General features: G+C 49.2%; 1 protein-coding gene across 15 annotated transcripts in view; it reads left to right on the top strand.

The window, feature by feature from the left end:
• The window catches only part of DNM2 (dynamin 2), a 63,900-nt gene that overhangs the window by 14,422 nt on the left and 25,422 nt on the right, over positions 1–24,056 (top strand). For 4 of the 15 annotated variants that reach the window (XM_075121615.1, XM_075121613.1, XM_075121616.1 and 1 more), the window contains exons 2-14: positions 1,556–1,629; positions 10,415–10,564; positions 10,814–11,017; positions 11,732–11,830; positions 12,156–12,316; positions 13,085–13,227; positions 13,932–14,067; positions 14,928–14,995; positions 16,240–16,378; positions 19,531–19,617; positions 20,070–20,140; positions 21,202–21,231; positions 22,344–22,395. In XM_075121615.1, the coding sequence (XP_074977716.1) occupies positions 1,556–1,629; positions 10,415–10,564; positions 10,814–11,017; positions 11,732–11,830; positions 12,156–12,316; positions 13,085–13,227; positions 13,932–14,067; positions 14,928–14,995; positions 16,240–16,378; positions 19,531–19,617; positions 20,070–20,140; positions 21,202–21,231; positions 22,344–22,395 (1,414 nt within the window). Of the gene's footprint in view, positions 1–1,555; positions 1,630–10,414; positions 10,565–10,813; positions 11,018–11,731; positions 11,831–12,155; positions 12,317–13,084; positions 13,228–13,931; positions 14,068–14,927; positions 14,996–16,239; positions 16,379–18,794; positions 18,934–19,530; positions 19,618–20,069; positions 20,141–21,201; positions 21,232–22,343; positions 22,396–23,195; positions 23,208–24,056 lie in introns of all 15 variants that reach the window. The other 11 variants (XM_048831435.2, XM_048831429.2, XM_048831427.2 and 8 more) reach the window with 6 other exon arrangements.

The raw sequence follows: 24,056 nt of genomic DNA, 5'->3' as shown, positions 1-24,056 counted from the left end.
CATGCTGGGTTCCTGCCCCTCCTCCTCTCCCTCCCTGCCACCGATCAGCTGATGGCCCTTGTGAGGGAGGGGGAGAAGCGGAGCCCAGTGCTCGCTGCTCCAGCGAGAAGGCAGAGAAGAGGTGGGGACGGGGCCTTGGGGAATGGGGGTGGAATCAGGGTATATCCCCTCCAGACCCTGCTGTGAGCCCCCCCACGACCCCAGCCCACACCCTCTGCCCTGCACCCCTCCCCACGACCCCAGCCCTGACTGCAGCACCCCCCACACCCCTTGCTCTGACTCTTGCACACCCCCCCCACATTCCCACCTGCTCCCCTCGCACCAGATGGGAGCTGCCCAGGTAAGCACTTCACTCCCAAACCTCCTGCCCCAACCCTGATCCCCCTCCCTCATTCTAGCTCCTGGCCAGACACTGTACCCCCCAACTCCCAGCCTGCTCCTTCACCCCCAGCCCTGTTCTCAGTGCACTCCCACCCTCAGCTCAGTGCAGAGAGAGGAAGAGAATGGGCTAGAACCAGGGAGAAGGTAGGTACCCACTCTATGTGGGCAGGACCAGGATCCCAGACTGGCAGCGGGCTGAGCGGGGCCAGCAGCTGGGACCCTGGCTGGCAGGAGCTGGCAGACGGAACCCCAGACCGGCAGTGGGCTGAGCCACTCAGCCCACTGCCGATCTGGGGTCCTAGCCGCCGGCCCCGATCAGCCCGCTGCCGGTCTGGGGTTCTGGCTGCCGGCCCCTTGCCAGCCAGGGTACTGGCCGCAGGCCCCGCTCAGCCCACTGCCAGCCTAGGTGAACAGAACCCCAGGCTGGCAGTGGGCTGAGCAGGCCGGCGGCGTAAGATCAGCATTTTAATTTAATTTTAAATGAAGCTTCTTAAACGTTTTGAAAACCTTGTTTACTTTACATATGACAATAGTTTAGTTATATAATATATAGACTTATAGAGAGAGACCTTCTAAAAAACGTTAAAATGTGTTCCTGGCATGCGAAACCTTAAATTAGAGTGAATAAATGAAGACTCGGCACACCACTTCTGAAAGGTTGCTGACCCCTGTACCAGAGCATGATGTGCATGTAAATACAGCTCCTTCTATCTACACCAGCACTGCTGTAGCAAAAAACTGGCAGCATCCTCTCCAGAGGCCTCAGGAGAGGTTGTATTCTGGTAGTCAGGAGAATATGAGAAACTCATTCCTGTAATGAGGGTCCAGCCTCTTTCCTGTTTTCCTCTCTCAGAACTGTAACTATGAGAGACTAACTTAAGTTAAAAACTGAATGGAAGGATGGTCTTGTGGCTGGAGCGCTGGGTTCTGCCACAGATCCCCAGTGTCTGTCTTTTGTTGTACCTCAATTTCCCAAAATCTCCTCCATTTTACAGATAAGTCACTTGCAAGCTCAGCAGGGCCAGGAGCATGTACAGGGTTTGTCACAATGGAGTCTCTAGGTGTTACCATTATACAAATAATAAGGTGCTAGTATGCTACTGCTCACTGTAGTATCTGAATGCCTTACTTGTTTAGCCTTGTGAGTAACTCCATCTCTTTTATTTCCTTACAGAGACTTTCTTCCCCGTGGGTCTGGAATTGTCACCCGACGTCCTCTTATTCTTCAGCTAATCTTCTCAAAAACAGGTACAGTGCGGGGCTGAACAGCTTGTTGCTCCATAAATCAAAACACCAGCTGTTCCCTTACGGATATGGGTTTGGGGATGTTTGAAGTTTGTTCTTCCATTTGGGTAACAAGTCTAGTACCCTTGGCAAATACTTCTTTCAATATTCACAGCAGATCAGAGAAAGTGCAAGTCTGTTTGAATGTCTGTCTGTGTTTGAAACCCTTGTAGTCTTGCCACTTAACAAGTTTATGACTAGGGCACAGCTCAGGCTCTCTTAATGCTTGTGGGACAAGATTTTTTTTTTTAAACTGCTGGAAAGAAAACGTGCACTCAGGAGATGAAAGCTGCCTTGTAAGTGGCAAATGAGCTAGGAGGCTTGTTTTGTGTAATTTGGCGTTAGTACTGTCATTTCAGCATGCCGCTAATCAGGAACGTTTACCACAGGCGTAGATCACTGGGTGGAAACTCTATGGCAAATAACTTCTGCATTATTCTGTCAGTTTACACTGCAAGTTAAGCAGTATCGATTAGTCCATATGAACTTATTCTGATTTGTTTTAAACAAATCCAGTCCTTCATAAACACAAAACTCTGGCCTCTTATAGTGCAGTAGATTGTCATAATGGTCTCTTCTAGCCTAAAATCTCAGAAATACGTGATGTCTGAAAACCAGCTGTAGCCCTAAAGGTTTTGAGAACAAACCCACTTCTGGTCTGGGCAGGGGTCCTAGCACTGACCATGTCACAGGCATTAACACTGCAGGCATTAACATTACCTGAAAGTTTCCTTTTCCTTGTTAGTTTTCATTTTCCTCTCTGTCCCCGTCCTCAGTCCCTCCTGGGTCATGCAGCAATCACTGATATTCATGCTGCTATTCTTCAGAGCAGAGAGAGAGTTGGGCAAATTGATCTCTTCCCATGTAAAAGACCAAATGGAGCTGTCAGGCTGAGCTCCCTGCTGATACTGTGACATGGTCAGTTAACACAGCCATTCCTGTTCTCCCAGCGATAAGCTCGGGGAGTTGCTGCTTTACCAGAGCTGCACTTTGGAGAGGGTTTAATTTACTCCACCAGATTGTGAAGGCGGTGCTTTTTAAAGAAAAACAAACAAAAAAACCTGAGGCACTGAGACGCTTCGTAGCTTCTCTTACATGATCCGGAGCATTTAGTGATCCCAAACCCCATTCTCCTGGTGTGAGGGGGTGTGATTTTTGCACAACTTCTTTAACTCTTCATGAAACAAACTTGCTTATAAAACTGGCCTATGTCTTTTCTCCTGCCACTCTAACTGTTACTCCTTACTGTGTGAGTGTCAGAAGCAGTAGAAACAGACCTTGATATTGGATCATGGCTCTCTGCCCCAGAGATACTGATCATGATAAATGTGAAAAGGCTAAAAACAAGCCACAACTCTAACCTGAGCACATGCTTAAAATGCCAGCGAACCTGATCTCAGGGAAGATTTCTCTTGGTACGTTACTTTGAATGAAATATGCATGATGATTCCCTTGCTTTGTCCTTTTTCCAGGAGGGGTGGGTGTGCCTCTCTACCTCTTGGGTTTGGAGAAGTGTAGTCACAACAGTCTACAGCCATGCATGATAGTGGATGGCAAAGCACCATGAGGCTGTGTTGTCAGGTGGGAATTCTGTATTGATTACAAGATGGGCTAATTCTTTTGGAGAGAGTACTTTCCTTCAGATCTCTGAGGGAAGTGGGGGAATAGACCACCAGCAGTAAACTCTTGCATTGCCACCCCTGACAACAGGTAGGGAGCAGGAGCTACTAAGGGTCTATTCGTATTGATCTGCAGATGAGGTGGTTATCGCTAGCCCAGTAAGCTAGCATGTTGTTAAATGTTATGGAAAGCTACTGCAGCTTTGCAGACTTCTCTCTTTGGAGCATTGACTGAAACCAATGCCCCAAATGTGACTGCATCTTCGTGGCATTCATAGAGCAACAATCCTGATATCTGGTGTGCAAAATACATGAAGAGTTAGCAAAATTTCATTCAAACTGTGCTCATTGGTTTGTATAAAGAAGTGGGGATTTTCCCTTGTTGTATGCAAGTCTTACTGTTTTCAGTGAATGCTGTGTGTGCCTCACGTTTCAGAGTGGTAGCTGTGTTAGTCTGTATCAGCTAAAACAACAGTCTACAGCCATGGATGGAGTGGATGCATCTGATGAAGTGGGTTTTAGCCCACGAAAGCTTATGCCCAGATACATTTGTTAGTCTCTAAGGTGCCACAAGGACTCCTCTTTGTGTGTGCCTCAGTTTCTCTGTGTATTGCACCAATGTCTAGGTGGTGGGAATAAGCATGTGTGACTTTTGTGGGGGCTGCTCCAGCTGCCTGCATGAATGCTGTGGCCACCCCTCGTAACCTGAGACCCGGAGGGGGATGCGACCAGGTGACTCTTGGCCTGGGAAGCGAGACAAAGGCCAGAGGAGGAGCAACAGCAACGGGCAGGGTAGGGCAGGGGCCAGACAGCAAGTGAGTCAGTCTCAGCTGGCTTGGGGAGGAGTCTGTTGCACAGGACCAACTTCAGGGACCTCTGGAGTGCAGAGGATTTGTTTCCAGCCGAGTCCTGGCCTTGTTTCCAGAGGAGTGTAGGCAAGTAGGAGTAGCTGGTGTTGCTATGATGCAGTGCTTTTTGCGCTACCAATGGAGCGACTGTGCTGTCGGGCTGAATGCCCATTAAAATCAATGGAAGACTCTTTCCGTTGACTTCAGTGAGCTTTGGATTGGGGCCCTAAACTCTCATCTAGGGCAGGGGTTTTCTTTCTGAGGTCCCCCCAACATGCTATTAAAAACTCCACAGCCCAGCTGTGCCATAACGGCTTTTCTGCATACAAAAGCCAGGACCAGCATGGTGGGGTAGCAAGCAGGACAGTTGCCTGGGGCCCCACAAAGCTAAGTTGCTCAGGTTTCGGCTTCAGCCCCATGTGGCAGGGCTCGGGGCCCTGGGCTGCAGCCTTGGGTGGCGGGGCTTTGGCTTTGGCTTTCTGCCCTGGGCCCTAGCGAGTCGAACGCCAGTCATGCTTGAAGGACCCCGCAAAACCTGCTTGTGGCCCCTGGGGGCCCCGGACCTCTGGTTGAGAACCACTGGTCTAGAACTTAGCACAGGCACCGTTGCTAGCACTGAGGAGACTTGCACAGGCGTTTTAAATACGGCCAAGGGTCTCTGGTTGATTTGCTCACTGCCTTGCATACGTACAGGCAGCAGCTGCTTTTGGTGCATCCGGCATAGTTCAGTTCAGCCATTTCAAGCCAACCACTGGTTCGAAGGCATCCCCAAGGTTAGAGGAATGTGGCTGGGTTAATATTTACATGCTGTCTCCGCAATAAAATTGCTCACTGGTGAAGGTGAGCCTCCAAGCTCTTCATCTCCCAAGACCCAAGTCCAGGGTTCTTTGCCTAACACAGGGGTCGGCAGCCTTTCAGAAGTGGTGTGCCGAGTCTTCGTTCATTCACTCTAATTGAAGGTTTCGCGTGCCACTCATACATTTTAACGTTTTTAGAAAGTCTTTCTATAAGTCTATAATACATACAACAATAGTGTAGTTATATAAAGTAAATGTTTAAGACGCTTCATTTAAAATGAAATGAAAATGCAGAGCCCCCCCGGGCTGGTGGCCAGGCCTGGGCAGCGTGAGTGCCACGGACAATCCGCTCACAGGCCGCCTTTGGCACGCATGCCGTAGGTTGCCTACCCCTGGTCTAACAGTTCGGTGGGTGGCTGCAGGAGAAAGTGAAACCTGAGCGGCAGGTTTTGGCTGATAGGTCAAGGAGGGGAAGTGATTTTCAGCTGCAGTCAAATCTTGCTGCGTTTTCTGCTAGATTGCAATGGAATGCTCCGTGCAAGTGATGACTAGAGAGTTCTGCTTGAAGTGCAGAACTTGCCAGTGTGGGGGCATTGGCACTTTCCGGGAGTCATGCTGCTCTTGTCAACACTCGCGGGATGTTAAATCCCAAATCATCAACTCTGTTTTCCCTCTTGTCTTCCTCTGATTGGATGGAAACTGCTCTGGGACTGGATGGGTGCAAGCCATGGAGCAAATTAAGATAAGACAAGGAGTTCCTGAGGACTCAGTACTTCACGTGGGCTTTGAAATGTGCCCCACAACCAGCCAGCTGTTTTGGGGGACCAGAGCCTGCCTGCCTGCTCTCATGGCCCTGAGGCAGGTGACAAGAGCTAGTGATAAACCCTTTTCCTAACTTTATTGCCCTCATAGAAAATGACCTGCTTCTGGGAAATGCCAGTGAGGTCAGAGCTGCTTTCAAACTTTGCATGCACTGCTACCCTCGGTGACAGAGGTACAAAGAGTCACATGAGCTAGCATTTGATAGAACCTCCGCTCCTTTGTGGCAGGGCCTGTGTTTGTGCAGTGCCTAGCTGTCTCGGGGTCCCCGGGCGATGCTCGGGAACTGCTCCCTATGAAGCCAGTCAGGACTCTGCGGGAGTCTCCTTTCTGTGAGCAGCCTGTCTTCAGGACACGCAGCTCACCCAGCTTCCACCTTCCTGGGTCTGACCTCGGAGCATTCAGCATCCTCTGCCCCTCCATGCGCTTCTCACAGCGAGTCTGCCCGGGCGGGGTCCTGGGGAAGCCAGAGGGTCCTGCCCCCCAACTCCGCAGTCAGACGGGACTCTCAGCCAGCCAGTAAAACAGAAGGTTTATTAGACAACAGGAACATGGTCTAAAACAGAGCTTGCAGGTGAAGAGAACAGGACCCCTCAGCCGGGTCCATTTTGGGGGGCAGTGAGCCAGACAACCACGTCTGCACTTCACTCCATGTCCCAGCCAGCCCCAAACTGAAACTCCCTCCAGCCCCTCCTCCTCTGGGCTTTGTCCCTTTCCCCGGCCAGGAGGTCACCCGATTCCTTTGTTCTCCAACCCTTTGCTTTCACCTTGCAGGGGGGAAGGGCCAGGCCATCAGTTGCCAGGAAACAGGGTGTCGGCCATTCTCTGTGTCCAGACCCTTGCACACACTTGCCCTCTAGGGCTCTGCAACAACCATACACCCTTATCCTACCACCTAGATACTTAAGAACTGCCTAGGGGAAACTGGGCACACAATATTCAGAGGAAACATTAAGAACAGTCCTGCTTCGTCACACTAGCCCAATGGGATCCTGGGCCATGAGGGGGGATCCCAGGTGATACCATAATACTATTACCAAGTATGCCAGTTAGGGGCATCAGTATCATGAGAGAGCCCCCGACATCAGGCTTTCCAGATAGCATGACTGCTCTCCCAGAGGTTCCAGCCTGCAAACCCCTTGGCCTCATTCACTGAATGGGCTCTTCATAGCAGTGGTGGGAAGCCGCCTCAGCGTGACCCACGGGATCCCAGGCGAGGCTCAGTCTGTATGACTTTCTTTTCCTTGGTCCAACTATTGAAATTCATTAGTGCCTAGGGGGAGGGGAGAACAGAGCCCCTCCTTCCTTGCACTGCTAACCTAGATTGTGCCAGGGGGAGGGGGCTGCAGAGCGGGATGGTCTTGTCTCGATGCTGTGTGTTTTGTCTCAGTGGCAATTGGTATCGAAGTGTGAGTCGTGGGGAGTCTAAACGTTTATCTTAGAAGTTCTCTGGCCTGTGTTATACGGGAGGTCAGACTAGATTACAATGGTCCCTGCCACCCTATACTTGGATTGTAAGAAAATTTGAGTCCGTGTCCGTTTTTCCCCCATCCTCCCTCCCCGCCATACACACAACCACACACCAGTGGCAGAGCTGGTGGGGTGTGTGTGTGTGTGTGAGAGAGAGAGAGACAGACAGACACACTTCCATGCCTCAGTTTCCCCTCTGGGAGGACACCCACCTCACTCCCAGCGATGTCTAGGATTAGTGTTTAAAGAATGGACAGCGCTAACCTGCTGCTCCTCACTGGAAGTGAAATTAATGTAGAACTTTTGTCAGCACAGATCCAAACAGGGCTGATAGGCAGTGACACCTGCCATACTGATAGATCCCTGAATGGGAGCAAGTCATGTGAGCTAAACATAACGCTGTATCTGCTCCTTCACGGCTTGGTGGCCAGAAGGGCTCTCTCATGGTCATGCTGTGACTCTCACCTGGCATTCACACGCCTCAGCGATGAGCTGATAAGAACCTGCGCCTAGAATGTTGCAATTTGTTTCCTCCCAGTCCACAGGAGCCATTCAGATGCAGCCAGTGAGTGTCTTGGCAGGTTAGACTCAGGTCTTTCTTCAGGGCTCGAAGACCCAGCAATAAAGTGTTTAAAATGATGGGCAGAGAATGAAAGGCAAACAGTCCTTCTGCAAACAAACACGGGCATTGATGTCTAGGTTCACCAGCCACCACTAGTGCTGGAACCAATGCCCAGTTTGTGCCAGCATCTCACCCCTGGGCCGTTTCCCCTCTGGAAAGGAAAGCATCCCTTCATGTCCACATCAGAGCCACTGCTAATAGCACAGAGGCTGCAAGAAAAACCTTGGCTGGTGTAACCTTAACCTGTAGAGCCAGCTGCCTTCCATTGCCTCACTCCTTCCGCCTTAGCCAGAGGAGACTGCTAGACCGGTTTAATCCTGGATTAGCAGCAGCCCCAAATAAACACACACAACTGGGTGACCTCTGGGGAAGGGAGGGCCTCTCCTTGGGTTGCTTGCTGGCTTTCACAGCGTGACTATTTGGCCAGCTTGAACCTCTGGCTCTGTTCCACTTGCCACAGAATAGGGCTTCCTTGTTCTACCCCTTCAGTGGGCTAGAGAGGGCCACCTACAAAGCACGGTGAGCATGTCTACACGTGGAACTATCCAGGAACAGCTCTTGCCCTTCACATTCATACCGCTTACCTTTAATTCAAATTAACTGGCAAGCGTAGACAAGCCTTGGGCCCTCTGATGTGAGGGGCACAAGAGCAACGTAGCTTATGGACACTAGGAATCATTTCAGTTCAGGGGTGGCTTTGTTTCTATAATGGCCTTGACTAGAGCAGTGCAACTCTAATGTACAGCAGAACGGAGTTTGTGGAGGGCTAGCAGGAGTTTGCATGGCTAATCCGGTCTCCACTGTAAGAGGTGGTGTTGTGTTAATATAATGAAAGAAATCTGTATTGTCCTTCAGTTACCATGACTTATGGCTGGCAGCAACATAGCTTCTTAATGAGCTAAAAGGGCAAGCAGGTCCTGAGCTGTGCCCTGTACCTGTAATCTTAAAGGCAGGTGGACTCTCAGCCTTAGTTTGGGAAGAGAGGTTTATTATTGGTGTTTAAGCTCTGCAGGGGAACAGTCTATGAAAGTTCACTTTGAAAACGAAATGGCAGTTCACCCCCTCTTCAAGTGTACTCAGTGTGTAGCACTAGGACGCCTGGCTTCTATTCCCAGCTCTGCCACGGACGTGCTGGGTGACCTTGAGAAAATGGCTTCCCTTCTCTGTGCCTCAGTTTCTCCTCCTACCCCTCATCGATTTAGATTGTCAGCTCTTTGGGGCAAGGACTGTTTCACTCTGTGCAGCACAAAAGGGCCTCGATCTAAGAGCTTGCTGGCTGGCTGGAGGAACAAAACAACTCGGGCCCATGTCCTCCTTGGAAAGCTACTTCTCTGTGCCCTACCCTCTGCTGTGTGGGCTCCTGGACCTCTAAAAGGAGAGACCTCCATTTCTTTTTCCCCAAGGCACCCGGAGATCCTAATCGGGAACGAGCATTTCAATTGTGCTCTGTGCTGCGCAAACCTACAGGGTCCCTGCACCAAAGGCTTAGCTGAATTTGAAGGCAAGGTGCTTGTCGCAAACAGGAAGGCAGATGTGGGTTGGCTCTAGCAGTGAGCTAAGGTCTAGGGGGATGTGCTCCCCCCTCTGGTAGCTGTTGGAAGAGCACTGGAAATGATGTGCTAGAGAGAGAATTCTGTCACTTCCTGGTGTTATGAAAAACCTCTGTAAAATCATGACTGGTGTGGAGAAAGTAAATAAGGAAGTGTTATGAGAAGGAGTAAATAACGTAAGAACTAGGGGTCACCAAATGAAATTAATAGGCAGCAGGTTTAAGACAAACAAAAGGAAGTATTTCTTCACACAGTGCACAGTCAGTCTGTGGAACTGTTTGCCAGAGGATGTTGTGAAGGCCAAGACTACAACAGGGTTCAAAAAAGAACTCGATAAGTTCATGGAGGATAGGTCCATCAATGGCTATTAGCCAGGGATGGTGGCCCTAGCCTCTACTTACCAGAAACTGGGAATGAGTGACAGGGATGGATCGCTTGATGATTCCCTGTTCTGTTCATTCCCTCTGAAGCACCTGGTACTGGCCACTGTCGGAAGACAGGATACTGGGCTAGACAGACATTTGGTCTGACCCGTATGGCCATTGTTCTGTTCCACAGTACCAAGAGAGGCAGCTCTCATCACTTTTGTACGCTCGCAAGTGTGGTGCTTCTGAGAGGAAGTGTCACCTCTGGGGTTGGGTGGATGTGGTGGGGCTTTGAATTAGTCTCTAGCAAACATTGTTGCCTTCTCCTGATTGGCCCGACTCCTGCATTAGACTGTCCTGTCTTCCTGCCCCCAGCTCTGAATCCCCATAATGCTCACAAAGTGTAGTGTGACTTCATGACTGCTTTCTGCACCAGCATCTCTTCTCTGGCGTGTAGCTCAGGGGGCTCCCGTAGAGCTGTTGCTGCATTGCTGAGTTTCAAAGAGCAAGGGCCACATTCAGGCTTGGTGTAAGCAGCAATTTTGCTGGGGCCTGGGTCTGTTTACATTGGGACTGAACTCAGCCCTCTTGCTGGTAAAGGAAGGCTAATTGCAAACCAGTGTGTTTCATTACAAACCTGGGGGGTATCTCTCTTCCAGAATATGCTGAGTTTTTGCACTGCAAATCCAAAAAGTTCACGGATTTTGATGAGGTTCGGCAGGAGATCGAAGCAGAAACAGACCGGGTGACAGGAACCAATAAAGGAATCTCTCCTGTTCCCATCAACCTGAGGGTATATTCACCACATGGTGAGTGAGACTTCCATTCTTCCAGTCAGTAAAGAAACAGCACCGCAGAGGTAGATTTGAAGGTCCCCAAAGACCAGGATCTGTTTCCGCGCAGCAAGCTTTGCAATGACCTACGGAGGACAAACAGAATATCCTAGCTGGTCATCTGTGCACCCCTTGCATGCCCCTTCCTTACCCCATACACTGCAGGGATAAAATGTTCTGCTTCCCTTCACACAGCATGAGCTCTCTGCTTTCCTATCTCCTCAGTACTGAATCTGACGTTGATCGACCTTCCGGGTATCACCAAGGTGCCGGTGGGAGACCAGCCCCAAGATATTGAGTACCAGATCAAGGACATGATCTTGCAGTTTATCAGCCGAGAAAGCAGCCTGATTCTTGCAGTGACTCCAGCCAACATGGATCTGGCAAACTCAGATGCTCTTAAAATGGCTAAGGAAGTAGATCCTCAAGGTAAAACAAACGCACCCACCTGCTGTATAATCCTTTAACAAAGGGAGGAGAATATCGGGATTCCCATGTGTTCTGCTGAGCAGCTTTCGCTACTGTGAGGAATCCCGGCTGGCTCTGCCGAGTGGAATGTGCTATTAGAACAGGGTATTTTGATGTCCTCTAATCTTTGGAAGGAAATCCTGGCTCTCTTCTCCTGTCCCCATCAGGGGCAGTGGTTGCTGGTCCAGCCGGGTCTCCTGCTGACAAGTTCCCCACCTGTGACACTCTTCCTACCACCCTCCTGTCCTCTGTCTTCCACTAGGTGTGTTCTTTATCTCCCATAGTCTTCCAGGCAGACTCACAAGGTGACCTGTTGGCTTGCTTGGCTGACAGCTTTCACTGAAGGGTGTGACTTGACATGCTGAGGTCTTGCCTAATGAGTTATGTGACTCTTGTCACTCAGGGTGCTGCACTAAACTGTCCAGTCATGGAGTTAATAACTAGCTCATCTCGCCACACAAGCCAGCTGTGAACGTTGAAACTGCAACTTAAGTGCTGCAGGCTGATTTGAGGGTTATGGCTCCTGCTTACGGAAAGTGGGAGCTGTTGTCTCTGCACGTCTAACTACAGACCTGGTCAGCTGCTCTCAATGTATCTGGCAAGGTGGGGGATGTGATGTTGATTAGCTGCTTCTCCAATGATCTTTCTTACCACCCCCCCTCCCCCCACACACAGGGCTACGGACAATTGGTGTGATCACCAAACTAGACCTGATGGATGAGGGCACCGATGCCAGAGACATCCTGGAGAACAAACTGCTTCCTTTAAGAAGAGGTAGAATGCCACCATCCTTATGTAATAAGCGTTCTGCTGAGATCACAACACCTTCCTCTCTTTCACTATTTATAGAAGACAGGGAAGTCCCAGGCTCTTCTCTGTTGCAGCAGCTGTGCATGGTATCTGCCAGCAGGGGGTGTGCTCTGCAGAAAACCCTAGTTACCTTCTTGGAGATATTCTCCTTTGTGCAAGCAGTATAAAGTTCACCTTTGTAACTGTATCAATCTCAGGGTCCCTTGCAGGGAGCACAGGAGTTCAAGGCTGGTGCGCTAGCTGTGTCATTCTCTAGAAAGAGCTAGCATGTGGAATTGTCCCGTTGCAGGCTACATTGGCGTTGTTAACCGGAGCCAGAAGGATATAGAAGGCAAGAAGGACATCAGAGCAGCGCTGGCCGCAGAGCGGAAGTTCTTCCTTTCTCACCCAGCCTACAGGCACATAGCAGATCGAATGGGCACACCTCACTTACAGAAAGTCCTCAACCAGGTAGGCCAGCCTGAGGTTCATGTCAGTGCTTCGGCCCTACTTAGTTGCTTAGGTGGAGAGTCAGTTAACTAACAGCTCTGAGTTGAAGTGGGGAGTGCATTGTCAAGTGATTAGAACAGGGGATGGGAAGTTAGATTGGATCAGTGCCTAACCCACATAAAACATAATGTGTGATCTTGGGCCAGCCGGGGGTTCCCCATCTGCAGAATGACTAATGAAAATCCCACTTGTCTGAACACCTGTGCATCTACCAGTGTGAATTCTAAGCAACGCTAAAGATGCTTGTAGCCAACAGAATGGAGGGAAAATCTCTTCTACTTGGCTTAAGTGGTGCAATTGGCCACCAGTGTGCAGTCAGTTTCGTTATTTTCCCCATATAGACAGCTCCCCTTGTTCATGTGGGTCTTTTTCACAAAGCAAGAGAAGGCAAAATGCATTACAACTGAAAAATCTGACTTGTAAAGCTGCAGAATGGGGCTGGTTCAAGGCCTGAGACTGTCCTAAAGTCTTTGAAACTGATTAGTGTCTCTTTAAATAAACAGTAGCAGACCTGGACTATAACTTATTTCTGATCTTAATAGAGTGACCCGTTCAGTGAAAGCATTCAAACCTGATCAATAGACAAGCATTTCCTCAAGTCTCCTGTTGTGCAGTGTTGGCTCTTGCCTCTGGCTTGCCTGTCCATTCTCAAACATCGCTTGTAGTGATGGGCAGCTCGTGCAGGTGGGGGGACCAGTGGCACTGACCACTTCTCCAATCCTCTTGTAGCAACTGACCAACCACATCCGTGAGACCCTGCCCTCACTGCGCAGCAAGCTGCAGAGTCAGCTACTCTCCCTGGAGAAGGAAGTGGAGGAATACAAGAACTTCCGCCCTGACGACCCCACACGGAAAACCAAAGCCTTGCTACAGTATGTTGTTCCAACCCCTCTTCGATATGACAGGCGCTGGATTTCGGCCAACCTCGCTAATGAGAGGGGAAGAGAGTCTAGCCTGAAATTGACACTTATGGGTTTTAACATAGGTCCATATTTAACTAGCTCTTTGCTTGAAGCACACAAATCCCCACTGGCTGCTGATCCCAAGGAAATACACAATGCCCAGCACTGGCATTAGAAATTGGCACTGTGGGGGCAGGACATGCTAACTTTAACGGATGGAGCCATTAAGAGTTGGCATGGACATGAGACTAAATATCCTGCAATGCTAGGCTGATGGGAACATTGGGAGGGCTCGTTAAATCTGTAGCTATGATGCCTGGCAGAAAAGCTCTGTGGGCAAATAACTGGCATTGTCTTGGTTTTGTGTGCCTACAACAAGGATCCCCTGTATAATCCACTTTGTTAAAAGCCTTGTGTAAAAGCAGAGAACAAGCATGTACGTTCTTAAGATCTAAAAGAAGGTGAATGACCGTTGTTTTTGTTTCCCTAATTGTAGCAAAAGGGAGATGAAATTCTCTCCCCGTAGGGTTCGTGGAAGTAGAAGAGAATTCTCAAATGGCCCTGCCCAGATGAAATCGAGATTATGGCTAGTGTGGCCGCAGCCTGAATGGCTGGTCCGTTACAGCCTTTGCCGTATTTGGCTAATGTCCGTTACTCCTGCTGGTTCTTTGCAGGATGGTCCAGCAGTTTGGGGTGGACTTTGAGAAGCGGATTGAAGGCTCGGGAGATCAAGTGGACACACTAGAACTCTCTGGTGGTGCCAGAATTAATCGCATCTTCCACGAGAGATTCCCCTTCGAGCTGGTGAAGGTGAAGCTAACACTGGTTTTAATACTTCTGTCCAGTGGTGTTGATTTCTCTCTCCACACAAAGCGGAATGTTGCTGGTTGCCAGCCATATGGCTGGGGGGAGTGTCTCCAGTGTCTATGCCATTCTTCAGGCTTTCTGCTTGTTTAACAGCCAGCAGAAGGGTCTGTTGACCATCCTTCCCTGGTGTTGGGTTGATCTACTGCTCAGCTAAACCAATGAGCTGGTTAGGAACCTCCCTCTCCTGCCACTTATCCATTGCTGCATGGCATAAGAATCTTTGCCAGAGCAGAGCTGTGAGATGCACACAGACTAGCTTGTCTCCTCATCTTGAGAAGACTGAGGGATGGGATGTTGTCGTTGGGATCAGCTGTCCTGGGGTGTGGCAGAGCAGCAGTTGGTGCTGATGTTTCTAAGTAAGCAAAACCTCCTCCCTGACATATAAAGCAGGGCAGCCGAAAGGTGTTCTACCTACCTACCTACTCCAGACACCCCATAATAAAGCAGAAACACATCAGGTCTTACGGGAGGGGGGGGCAGTCTGCTGTACCCCCACCTCTGTCACACACAGGGTGGTAACCAGATGTGCTGTAATTCACTGCTCATTCACACAGCCCTTCTACTGCTTACCTACATGGCAAGCTCCCTGGGGGAGAGGGGCAGTGTCTGTTTACAGGTCTGAAGTACTTAGTGCCAATGACATGCTATCTCCATCTACAAACAGGTAAATGTATGTTTGCCTCTTGTGGCTGTACGAGAAAGCAGTTTAAAAATGAACCACCTTCAGTTTGAATCCTGAGCCGTGATTGTGCTTCACCCCAGAAGGGCCGTGCTGTAGAATCTAACTGCTGTTTCTTTTTTAGATGGAATTTGATGAAAAGGACTTGAGGCGAGAAATTAGCTATGCAATTAAAAACATCCACGGCATAAGGCAAGTATCGGAGCAGGAGATCTTTAGCGCCAATAACACGTCTTGTTTTCCTGTGAGCAGTTCGGTCATGTTTGTACCATTATTCTGTGGTAAACACTTGTACCATGAACCCTATGTAGCTGTCAGTTCTGAACAGCTGCAGCCAGCTGGTGTGCCATGTGGGAAGTAAAAGGTGTTTGGAACTGAAATTCTTTATTGGAAATGGGTAGAGAGAATTAGAGGGTTAACATTTACGTTGCCGATGTAGTTTTCTTCCATGTGTCTGGACAGTGTAGGATTTGATCTAATGCTCTGATTCTGGAGTAGGGTTCTCCTGGCTCCACTAATGGAGAAGGCTCCTCTTGAGAACCAAGAGCAAACTCTAAATGTTATCCCTGTTAGTCTCGCTGGCAGAGTTTAGTAAAGGAGAGAGATCTGTTTCCTCTTGTCCCTTTAAATCAGAGGATAAAAGAATTCCTCCATTGCCTTGTGCATCTTCCCAGATGGGCAGAAGATAGCGTGTGGGGAGTGTATATTTTGAGATCTAAAATTCCAACTAAAGGAAAAGGGATCCAGGTTATTGCTGTACCGTTGTGCTTGGGAAATTCTGGCTCAGGGATGCTGTCAAAGAAGATGCATTCCGCATGGACTGAGCTCAGTGATGGAGCTGCACTTGGATGAATCCAGACACTCAGCCCGTACTGTCCCATGCTGCACTGAGGATGTAGCTCTGAGAACTAGGGAACCGTAGGCCTGACAGGGCTGAGTGTATCATCTCAAAGAGGCCTCCTCTTAGCATGTCTGCCTTCCTGGGCTGCTCCGACTTGTGTTCCCTCTGCCCGAATATTGACTCGGGAATTGCCTACTCTGCTCTTGAAATGCTGCATGGGGTTGAAAAGGCTCCTTGCCCATCCACTTGCAGCATAGATGTGACCTACAATAAAATAGCCTTCGGTGTCTCTGCACTAGGCAGTGACTCCAGATCCCATGTGCTAGAGAGCAGCTTTGTGTGCATCTAAGTCACAAAGCAGCATCATGCTCTCGATTTGAGGCTTAACCCACCCCCACTCCACGGTATAATTGTGGCTGCACACCCCCAAGAGAAGGTCCTGTTAGTATCGAGGCCTGTCTGTCTTGGGGAGGGAGTCGATGTCTGCTGCTCTCTCATCAGGTCACAGACCGTTGCCTTTAAACCTGTTCACCCATTTTGTTTTTTCTCTGCCATGTCTCTGCCCTCCCTCACCCCTGCGTGTGGATGCCTGTAGGACGGGGCTTTTCACACCAGACTTGGCATTCGAGGCCATTGTGAAAAAGCAGGTGGTGAAGCTGAAAGAGCCTTGTCTGAAGTGTGTCGACCTGGTTATTCAGGAGTTAATCAATACAGTTAGACAGTGTACCAGTAAGGTATTGAACCTGCTGGAGGCTCTCCAGCCCCTTCCTACTAGTGGGGTGGCAAAGCCGGTGTGCTGCCAACATGGCAATGTCCTCTCCTGCCTGGAAAACTCCCCAAAGCTGGATGTGGGTAGGCAAAAGAGATCACGCTGACACTTCACTCCTAGCCTGCTCACTAACCTAACGTGAACACCTCATCATGGACCTGATTGGCATGCCTGGCCCTGGACAGAGGGAAGGAGGGTTGCCTCCTTCACACCTGAGATGCTGGCATTGCCCAGCTCTAAGGAATACCGTCCCCACCTTGGGTCGTGATAAAGATCCAGGCACTGTCCAGCACCATGGGACCTCTGTCTCAGTGTGGCTTAGTGGATAGAGCACTGAACTGGGACTCCGAAGACTGGGGTTCTGTTCCCAGCTTTGACCCTGGCCTGCAGGGTGACCCTTGAGTGTGTCACTCCCCTTCTCTGGGCCTCATATCCCGTTTGTAAAATGGGGTTCATGTTACTGATGTGCTTGGTGTAAAGTACTTCAAGATCTACTGATGAGCAGTGCTATGTAAGAGCTAGGGATGATGATTCTCCTAATGCACATAAAGTCTCTGGGCTCTGTCCCTGTGGGAGGATCTATATCCATGTGACCTCCAGCTGCAGTGATCTGTGGCCGATTGGAACAGATGTTGCCAAGGCTTTTGCCTCAGAGTGCTTTGGAGTCTGCCAGGCAGGTGGGCAGGCTATTCCTGGGCTCTGGTGCCTGTCTTAGCATGTGTCTTCTCCATCTGTGAGTTCAGCTGCTGCTTTGCTACACTCTGGGAAGCTGTGGAGAATGGGAGCAAAAGCCGGAAGCAGCTATTGTGGTAAATGATATTTACGCTCATTGTGGTGTATTTATAAATCCTGCAATTAATGAAGTGCTTGATAGTGAGCACCATTTCAAAAGGGTTCTCACTCTCCGGAAGTGTTAATTTCCCTGGTACTATGTCGTAGCCCAGGATAAATCAGCCACTCCCATATTTAATAACTAGCTTCTTGGGACAACTCTGCTTTTTAGCTTCATCTGGTAGTAATGGATTGAGGAAATTTCTTTAAAAAAATAAATAAAAAAAATAAAAATTCACACCTCTAAAACTAGCTGTTCCGAGGCAGGATCCTGGGTTAGAGGGATCCTCGGCTCTGATCCAGTCTGTCAAGTTCTGGATGTGCCTGGTAGACAAATGTTTATGTCCGTAGTAAAAGGCCATTTGCCACTTTGAGGCCATTCCAACAAGTGAAATAGCCCCCAGCTCCTGCTTCCCAAAGTGTCTTGCTTGAGCAGAGAACTTCAGCACTCATCCAGTGGTGCATATTGTAGGAGCTGCGGGGGGTTGTTTCTGGGTCAGGAGTGGTGCTCTGTTTTGCTGTGGTTGTAGTGATCTGTGTCACATGGAGAAGCCAGCACTTGCTGCCAAGGTTCCTTCAGTCCCAGCTAACATGGTGGGGAAAACTCTGACTTCTTCCTTGGAATGAGTCAGCACGGTGGCTTGCAGGAGTAACATGCAGATGAGTTCTCGTAGGCATGTCTGCTTCCACGGGAATCCCGATCCAATCAGAACAGCCTGGTCAAGCGGGGCTTGAGATGGTCTCAGCAGGAACTTCTCTGGCGCCAGTAGTGCTCTTTATCAGGTACCACCCACCTGGTCTCGACATGCCCTGTGTCACTGGAAACAGGTTCTAGCCCTAATATAAACCAGTAGATTGGGGAATCTGGAAATGGCGGCAGTCGGCTTCTTCACCCGTCCCTCAACTTCCCTGTGATGCGTAGCAGTGGATCTCTCAAACGGCTAAAGAAAGAAGCGGGCGCTTCATGCCGTCAAAAGGCAGCAGGCAATGTCACTTTGCCCAGGGTAAAGCAGCAATCTTGAAGCCTAGCAGGGCCCTAGATCAGCTGCTGTCTTGAAGCTTGGGATGGAGGGAAGCAAAGGAACCTTTACCTTTATTAAAGGTCCAGTTGAGCAAGACGTTCAGGGCTCAGGTTCTGGTGGGATGTCATCTCCTGCTTTTGGCTCCTGGAAATGCCAGGGGGTGGGAAAGATTCACCATCGTCCCACCTGTTGTAGTCACTTTGTGCCAGTGTAAATGATCACATAACGGGCACAGCAGTGGTGAGCCAGTGAATGACAATCAGATCCTTATGAAGTCCAGGATTTAACCAGATGAATTAAGAATCTGATAGTAAATGAATTAAATGCATTTTTAAAATGAATCTGAGGAAACTGAAGGAATTTCCTGGGGCAAGTGCTGCTGCTTTTTCCTTTGCATGTTACTAACCTTGTTTTTGGTTTAAAAAAAAAAATCTCATTTTCTTTTCTTTCTGTCTTTGTTGCTGTTTTTTCCACCCTGCGTGCCTTTTGGTGTCTCATCTTTCCGCTCTTGTGCTCTGCATGAGGCAGGACGGGGCTCTTCACACCTGACATGGCTTTTGAAGCTATAGTGAAAAAACAGATTATAAAGCTCAAAGAGCCCAGTTTGAAGTGTGTTGATCTGGTGGTCTCAGAGCTGGCCACTGTCATTAAAAAGTGTGCGGAAAAGGTAACTGGTCTTAATTCTTCCTCTGTCTAATCTGAACATCTGGAATGTATTGGCTCGCAAGACCCAGCTGATCAAAGTGAGTTTGAGACCATTAAACTAACATTTTGGGGATCCGTGTCCATGGACATCTGAACACCTTCAGCCAAGGACACACTTGCAAAGTCTAGACTCATAACGTTAACTTGGCTTTCTGGCATGGGTCCTGCAGAGGCATATTGCACAGGTGTTACTTCACACCATAGCAACAAAGGCTAAAAATGCTCCTGAATTCAGTTAGCCTTGCTTAGCATTAGCCCGTGCTTCATGCCTGGGGGATCTGCTTATCCGTGGGGGATGGGGAAGAGACAATACATTTGCCAAACACACTTAAGGCCCACCAAAAGCTGATCCTGCTGATCTCTTCAGAAACAGCAGAGAACTGACTTTTCTTTGCTGTCCTCTGAGCCCCACTTCTGTCCTACTGACAAAACTGGGGGTTAGTCCAGTCCTTTCCTGCCCTCTTCAGTTTTGTGAGTGCTTCTATGTGTCAAGCTTTTTGTGGCTACCGTGATGGCTGCTGTGATCTGATCTTACACTCTCTTACTCCCTGCTTCTCAGCTTGGCTCTTACCCCAGACTACGAGAGGAGACAGAGAGGATTGTTACCACTTACATCAGGGAACGGGAAGGAAAAACAAAGGACCAGGTAAGCTCCTTTTGTGATGTAGGGAGTGTTTCTGTTCTGTGATGCATCCAGCACTTTGGGGGTTGTGATCCATATGGAAGGCGAAGGAAAACGTGACTTGTTCGGGACAGGAGGATGTCTGACCTCAGTGCTGTTTGGGGAGAACCTGACACTCCAACCAGAGCCGTACGGTAAAATAATGTCCAGCTCCACTTTGCGAATCCTCTGAGCCCAGCGCACCTTTTGCACAGGGCACCAGCAATCCTACAGTACCCTCTGCTGGTAGCAATGCAAACTGCACCTTTCTGCAACCGCTGTTGATCTCTACAGCAGTGTGCCGGGCTTTCCAGACCAGTCTTGGTGCTGCGAAGCAGCTTTGATTGACCAGCGCTGACGCCTGTTGTGCTGAAAGTGGCACTTTCATTGTAGGCCTGTTACTGTGTTCAGCTGACTCGGGTGTACGTGTCTTCCAGATTCTCCTGTTGATCGACATTGAGCTCTCTTATATCAACACTAACCATGAAGACTTCATTGGATTTGCCAAGTAGGTTCCTCCCTGCTGTAGCTGGGAAGTGTGGGTTGCAGGACTTCTCGGTAACCAAGGCTCTTAATTGCAAGTAATCGATGAGCATTGAAGGGATGTAGCAGCAGCTGCGCAGAGTCCATAGGGCAGGGAGCTGCAGGGTCCTGAAAGCTGCAAACCTGTTCAGTGGATGTCAGAGACGTCGCCTCCCTCTGTTACGGCTGCTGAGCTGCTGGCCGGGCTGGAGTCAGGTGCCTTAGGGCTGGGTGCGGTCGGTGGGGGCAACACTGGCTTCACGTATGCCGTTCCCATTGCTTCTCTAAAGTGAATCTGGTAAAGTACCTTTGTTCTAGGCCTTCGCCTGAAGGAGGCAGGGGGTGTAGTGCTTAGGGACCAGCCAAGGTCTGGGGCACCATTGTGCTAGGTGCTGTACAGAGTAATGGAAGACCCCTGCCCCAGAGAGCTTAAGATGAAAATAGACCAGACAGAGGGTAGGGGAAAGGGTAGTAAGTCTCTTATCGGTCTCACTGACTGGTGCTTGTGTTTTGGCCAAGGAAACAGGGATCTTCTAAATGTCCACCAGAGCAGACAAGATCTTTTAACGTCTCAAACAATGTAGAGGGTATGAACTAAACCTTCCATAGCAAAGGAAGAACAGAGCCAGGGACTTGTCTGCACATGCAAATTAATCCCTAATACGGTAGAGCATAAATTTAAAGTGGATTAACTCTTCCTGATTAACTCCCTGTGTGGATGCCTGTATCTGGAATGAGAGTATCCACAGCTGGAGCTAATAAAGAACAACTCCCCTTGTAGGCAAGCCCCAAGGATGGAAGTGCCCTCTTGTTGGTTGAGTGAATGCAATCAGCCCAAGGGCTGTTTTATAGCAGCATGATCAGGGCTCCCCTTCTCACCTTCTTCTGATTCATTTCTGGTTTTCCTCTGGTTTTTCCCCTCTCTTTAAGTCTCTGCTTTTTCATACTTCATTCACGGTTCCTTCCTCTCATAATTTTTCCTGTTTTTCCTTTGAACCACCTCACTCTTTCCTCTGGACTCTTCTGAATCTTCTCTAACGCCCCCAGCTGTTACACTGAGCAGCACTTGACAACAGGGTGGGTACCTGTCGGAAACAGTATGTAATTAGGGTGACTTGTGGGAACGGACTCCTGCTTTCCTTTACCTTCAGCAGCGTGGAAGGATGCGGTTACAGTAGCTGGAACAGCCTTGTGAATGCTGATTTTAAATTAGGCAGAGCCAGAGTGCCTCATGGAGTGATGCTGAGCATTTGACAAACAGTCCTGCCTCCCAGCCTGTGAGGGAGCAACTGTGAGTCAGTTACTCCGGTAGCTTTCAGGTGCATGTCCAGAATCTAGTCAGTTGCACCCAACTTAACTGCAGGTGTCTCCCCACACAGACACCCTTGGATTTCCTCTGGCCATCTGCTAGTCTCCTTCAAACCCCACTTCCCCAGCAAACTGCTACCTGCTACTACAGCCTTGGGCTCTTTGATTAGCCTGTGGAGGTTGCTGTGGAGCTCTGGGCAGCACCCCCTGGGCATGCCCCATGCCAGCGTGGGGAGCAAAAGGACTGTAGATACATCTCAAATATCTAATACAGAGCAAAAATGTTCAAACTACCCCCTTGGATACCATGGTGATGGGCATAGCCCACACATGGCTGGGTTCACTAACCAAGGCCTTGAATTCTTTATCCTATTGCCCTTTTAGTGGCCAAATACAGCTAATGTGTGACGCTTCCTCCACAACAAGCTGTAGTCTGTCCCTGCCGGCTGCCCAGGAGGAAGCGTTGCACTAGGGTGAATCAGCCAGATGCTCTGACCTGGAGGCTCCCGAGCTGCACTGGTTTGAAAGCCCCATAGTGCCCCGTGAGCGCTGGTTGTTTGTGCAGCTGATAAACAGAACACTTCAGAAATCTCCTAGCCTCTCAAGTTCAGAGCTCCGATAGCCTCAGATGCCATCAAAAGAGACTCAGTGTTGTGTTCTGTCCTGCAGGCTTTACCCCTCAAGGACTAGGCATTTCCCTATTCCGCTCCTCTCCTCGCTGTCTGACTTAACTAAGTGCTTGCAAGGTACTACTTAGCGCAAACTGCTGATGTAGATGGTAGCCAGTGAATGCAAGTTGGGTCTCAAAGGCCACAGTAGCTGAGTGTTTATCAGTCACCTTGTGCTGTTGATGTGAAGCTGTTTTGCTTTTTTTATTTCAGTGCCCAGCAGAGGAGCACCCAGCTGAACAAGAAAAGAGCCATCCCAAATCAGGTACTACGCACCAGTTGAATAACTGCATCTCTCTTGGTAGCATAGGCAGAAGTGGCTGAGTATGTTTGGGTCCCACTTGAAGACATGTAAACCTATTCGGTACAATCCTAGAGCTGCATTTTGCAGTCCTAGAAGTCTCTGTGGAGAGCTTAATTCAGACTAGTTGCCGCATTATCCCCCTGTCTGAAGGTGCAGAAGGTTCTGTTTTACCCTGTGTATTTGCAGACACAAAATACAGATATATGCTGCAAGGGGTAGAACCTCCAAATGCCTATATAGCTAGCTGCCCACCTGCATCCGTTCTTAGGGGAATAGGTCTTTACACATGGTCTAGGCAAGTGGGAAAACAGCACCAGAGGGCATGTGTAAAATATCTGTGCCCCATCTTATCACAAGCCAGATGTCTAGCAGGGGACGGGCGTGGGGAAGGCTAGCATCAGAAAGTACCAGGTAGTGATGTTAAACCTTGATTCTCTCTCTTCACACAGCCTTCCAGTTCTGAGTGGTATTGCTATTTAGTCTGCATGATTTGAGAACAGGATTAGAAATGTCCCCATTGCATGGTGTCAGTATATGGACATTTGCTTCTTGTTTGGAAACACTGTAATGAGACATTAACACTGTATAAATATAATTAATAGCATGTAATTGTTTTCTTTTGCTGTTTTTCTGCTTTTTTTTTTCTACCATTTTTGTGCTTCCTGCTTCTTCCCCCTCATCACTTTGTTTTCCTCACTGTTCTGTCTCCTCGTCCTTTTTTTTTCCTTTTTACCTGCAATCCTAATTTTGCGCACCTAAAGGGTGAGATATTGGTAAGTACCTGTATAGTGTGATAGTGAACTATAGATGAAGCCTAGTGATGGAGACACCCCGTTTAAAACAAAAAAAACAAAAACAACCCCCCCCCCCTGCAAATCTAAGAAAGAGGCACTTCTCTTCTTAAAACCGAGTACACTTACTGTCTAGAAAAGCAGGCACCTTCCAAATGGAGCAACATGGCTTTTGTTAGGATCCTCCTTTGCAGAGGGAAACCTTGTGGGATCACCTGATCTGACTTAAAAACTACTGGACTCCTGGCATATTGTGGGGAAAGAGACAGGTGTGAAGTGGGGGGCATAGACAGCCCTGGAGGCTGAAATGCCTGTTTATTACCTAAATCCCCTGTGCTGTCTCCTACCTGCCCTGGACGGACCCAACAGTCTTGGACTGAGAGGGCAACTCAGCCCACAGTTCATAACACTGCAGCCCTTAACAGATGTTGATGCCCTGAAGGTGGGGTCGAGCCATAGAAATACCTAGGATAGAGGCAGTGAGAGATCCTATTCCCCCTTCGATCTCTTATCTCTCCATCTGCCTGCTTCCATGCTCCTAGGGGCATTTGTGGGGGAAAGCGTATGGCTGGAGTACATTGCATTATGGGCACTTTCTGCCATCTGAGGCTAGGACAAGAAGCAGTGGTCTTAAATTGCAGCAAGAGTGGTTTAGGTTCATAGAATATCAGGGTTGGAAAGGACCTCAGGAGGTCATCTAGTCCAACCCACTGCTCAAAGGAGGACCAATTGCCACCTAAATCATCCCAGCCAGGGCTTTGTCACGCCTGACCTTAAAAACCTCAAAGGAAGGAGATTCCACCACCTCCCTCGGTGACACATTTCCGTGCT

This window comes from Caretta caretta, chromosome 20 (genome assembly GCF_965140235.1).
Source record: "Caretta caretta isolate rCarCar2 chromosome 20, rCarCar1.hap1, whole genome shotgun sequence".
Taxonomy (NCBI): domain Eukaryota; kingdom Metazoa; phylum Chordata; order Testudines; family Cheloniidae; genus Caretta; species Caretta caretta.
Note: the sequence above shows the minus strand (reverse complement) of the source record. Positions and strands in the feature narration are given on the sequence as shown.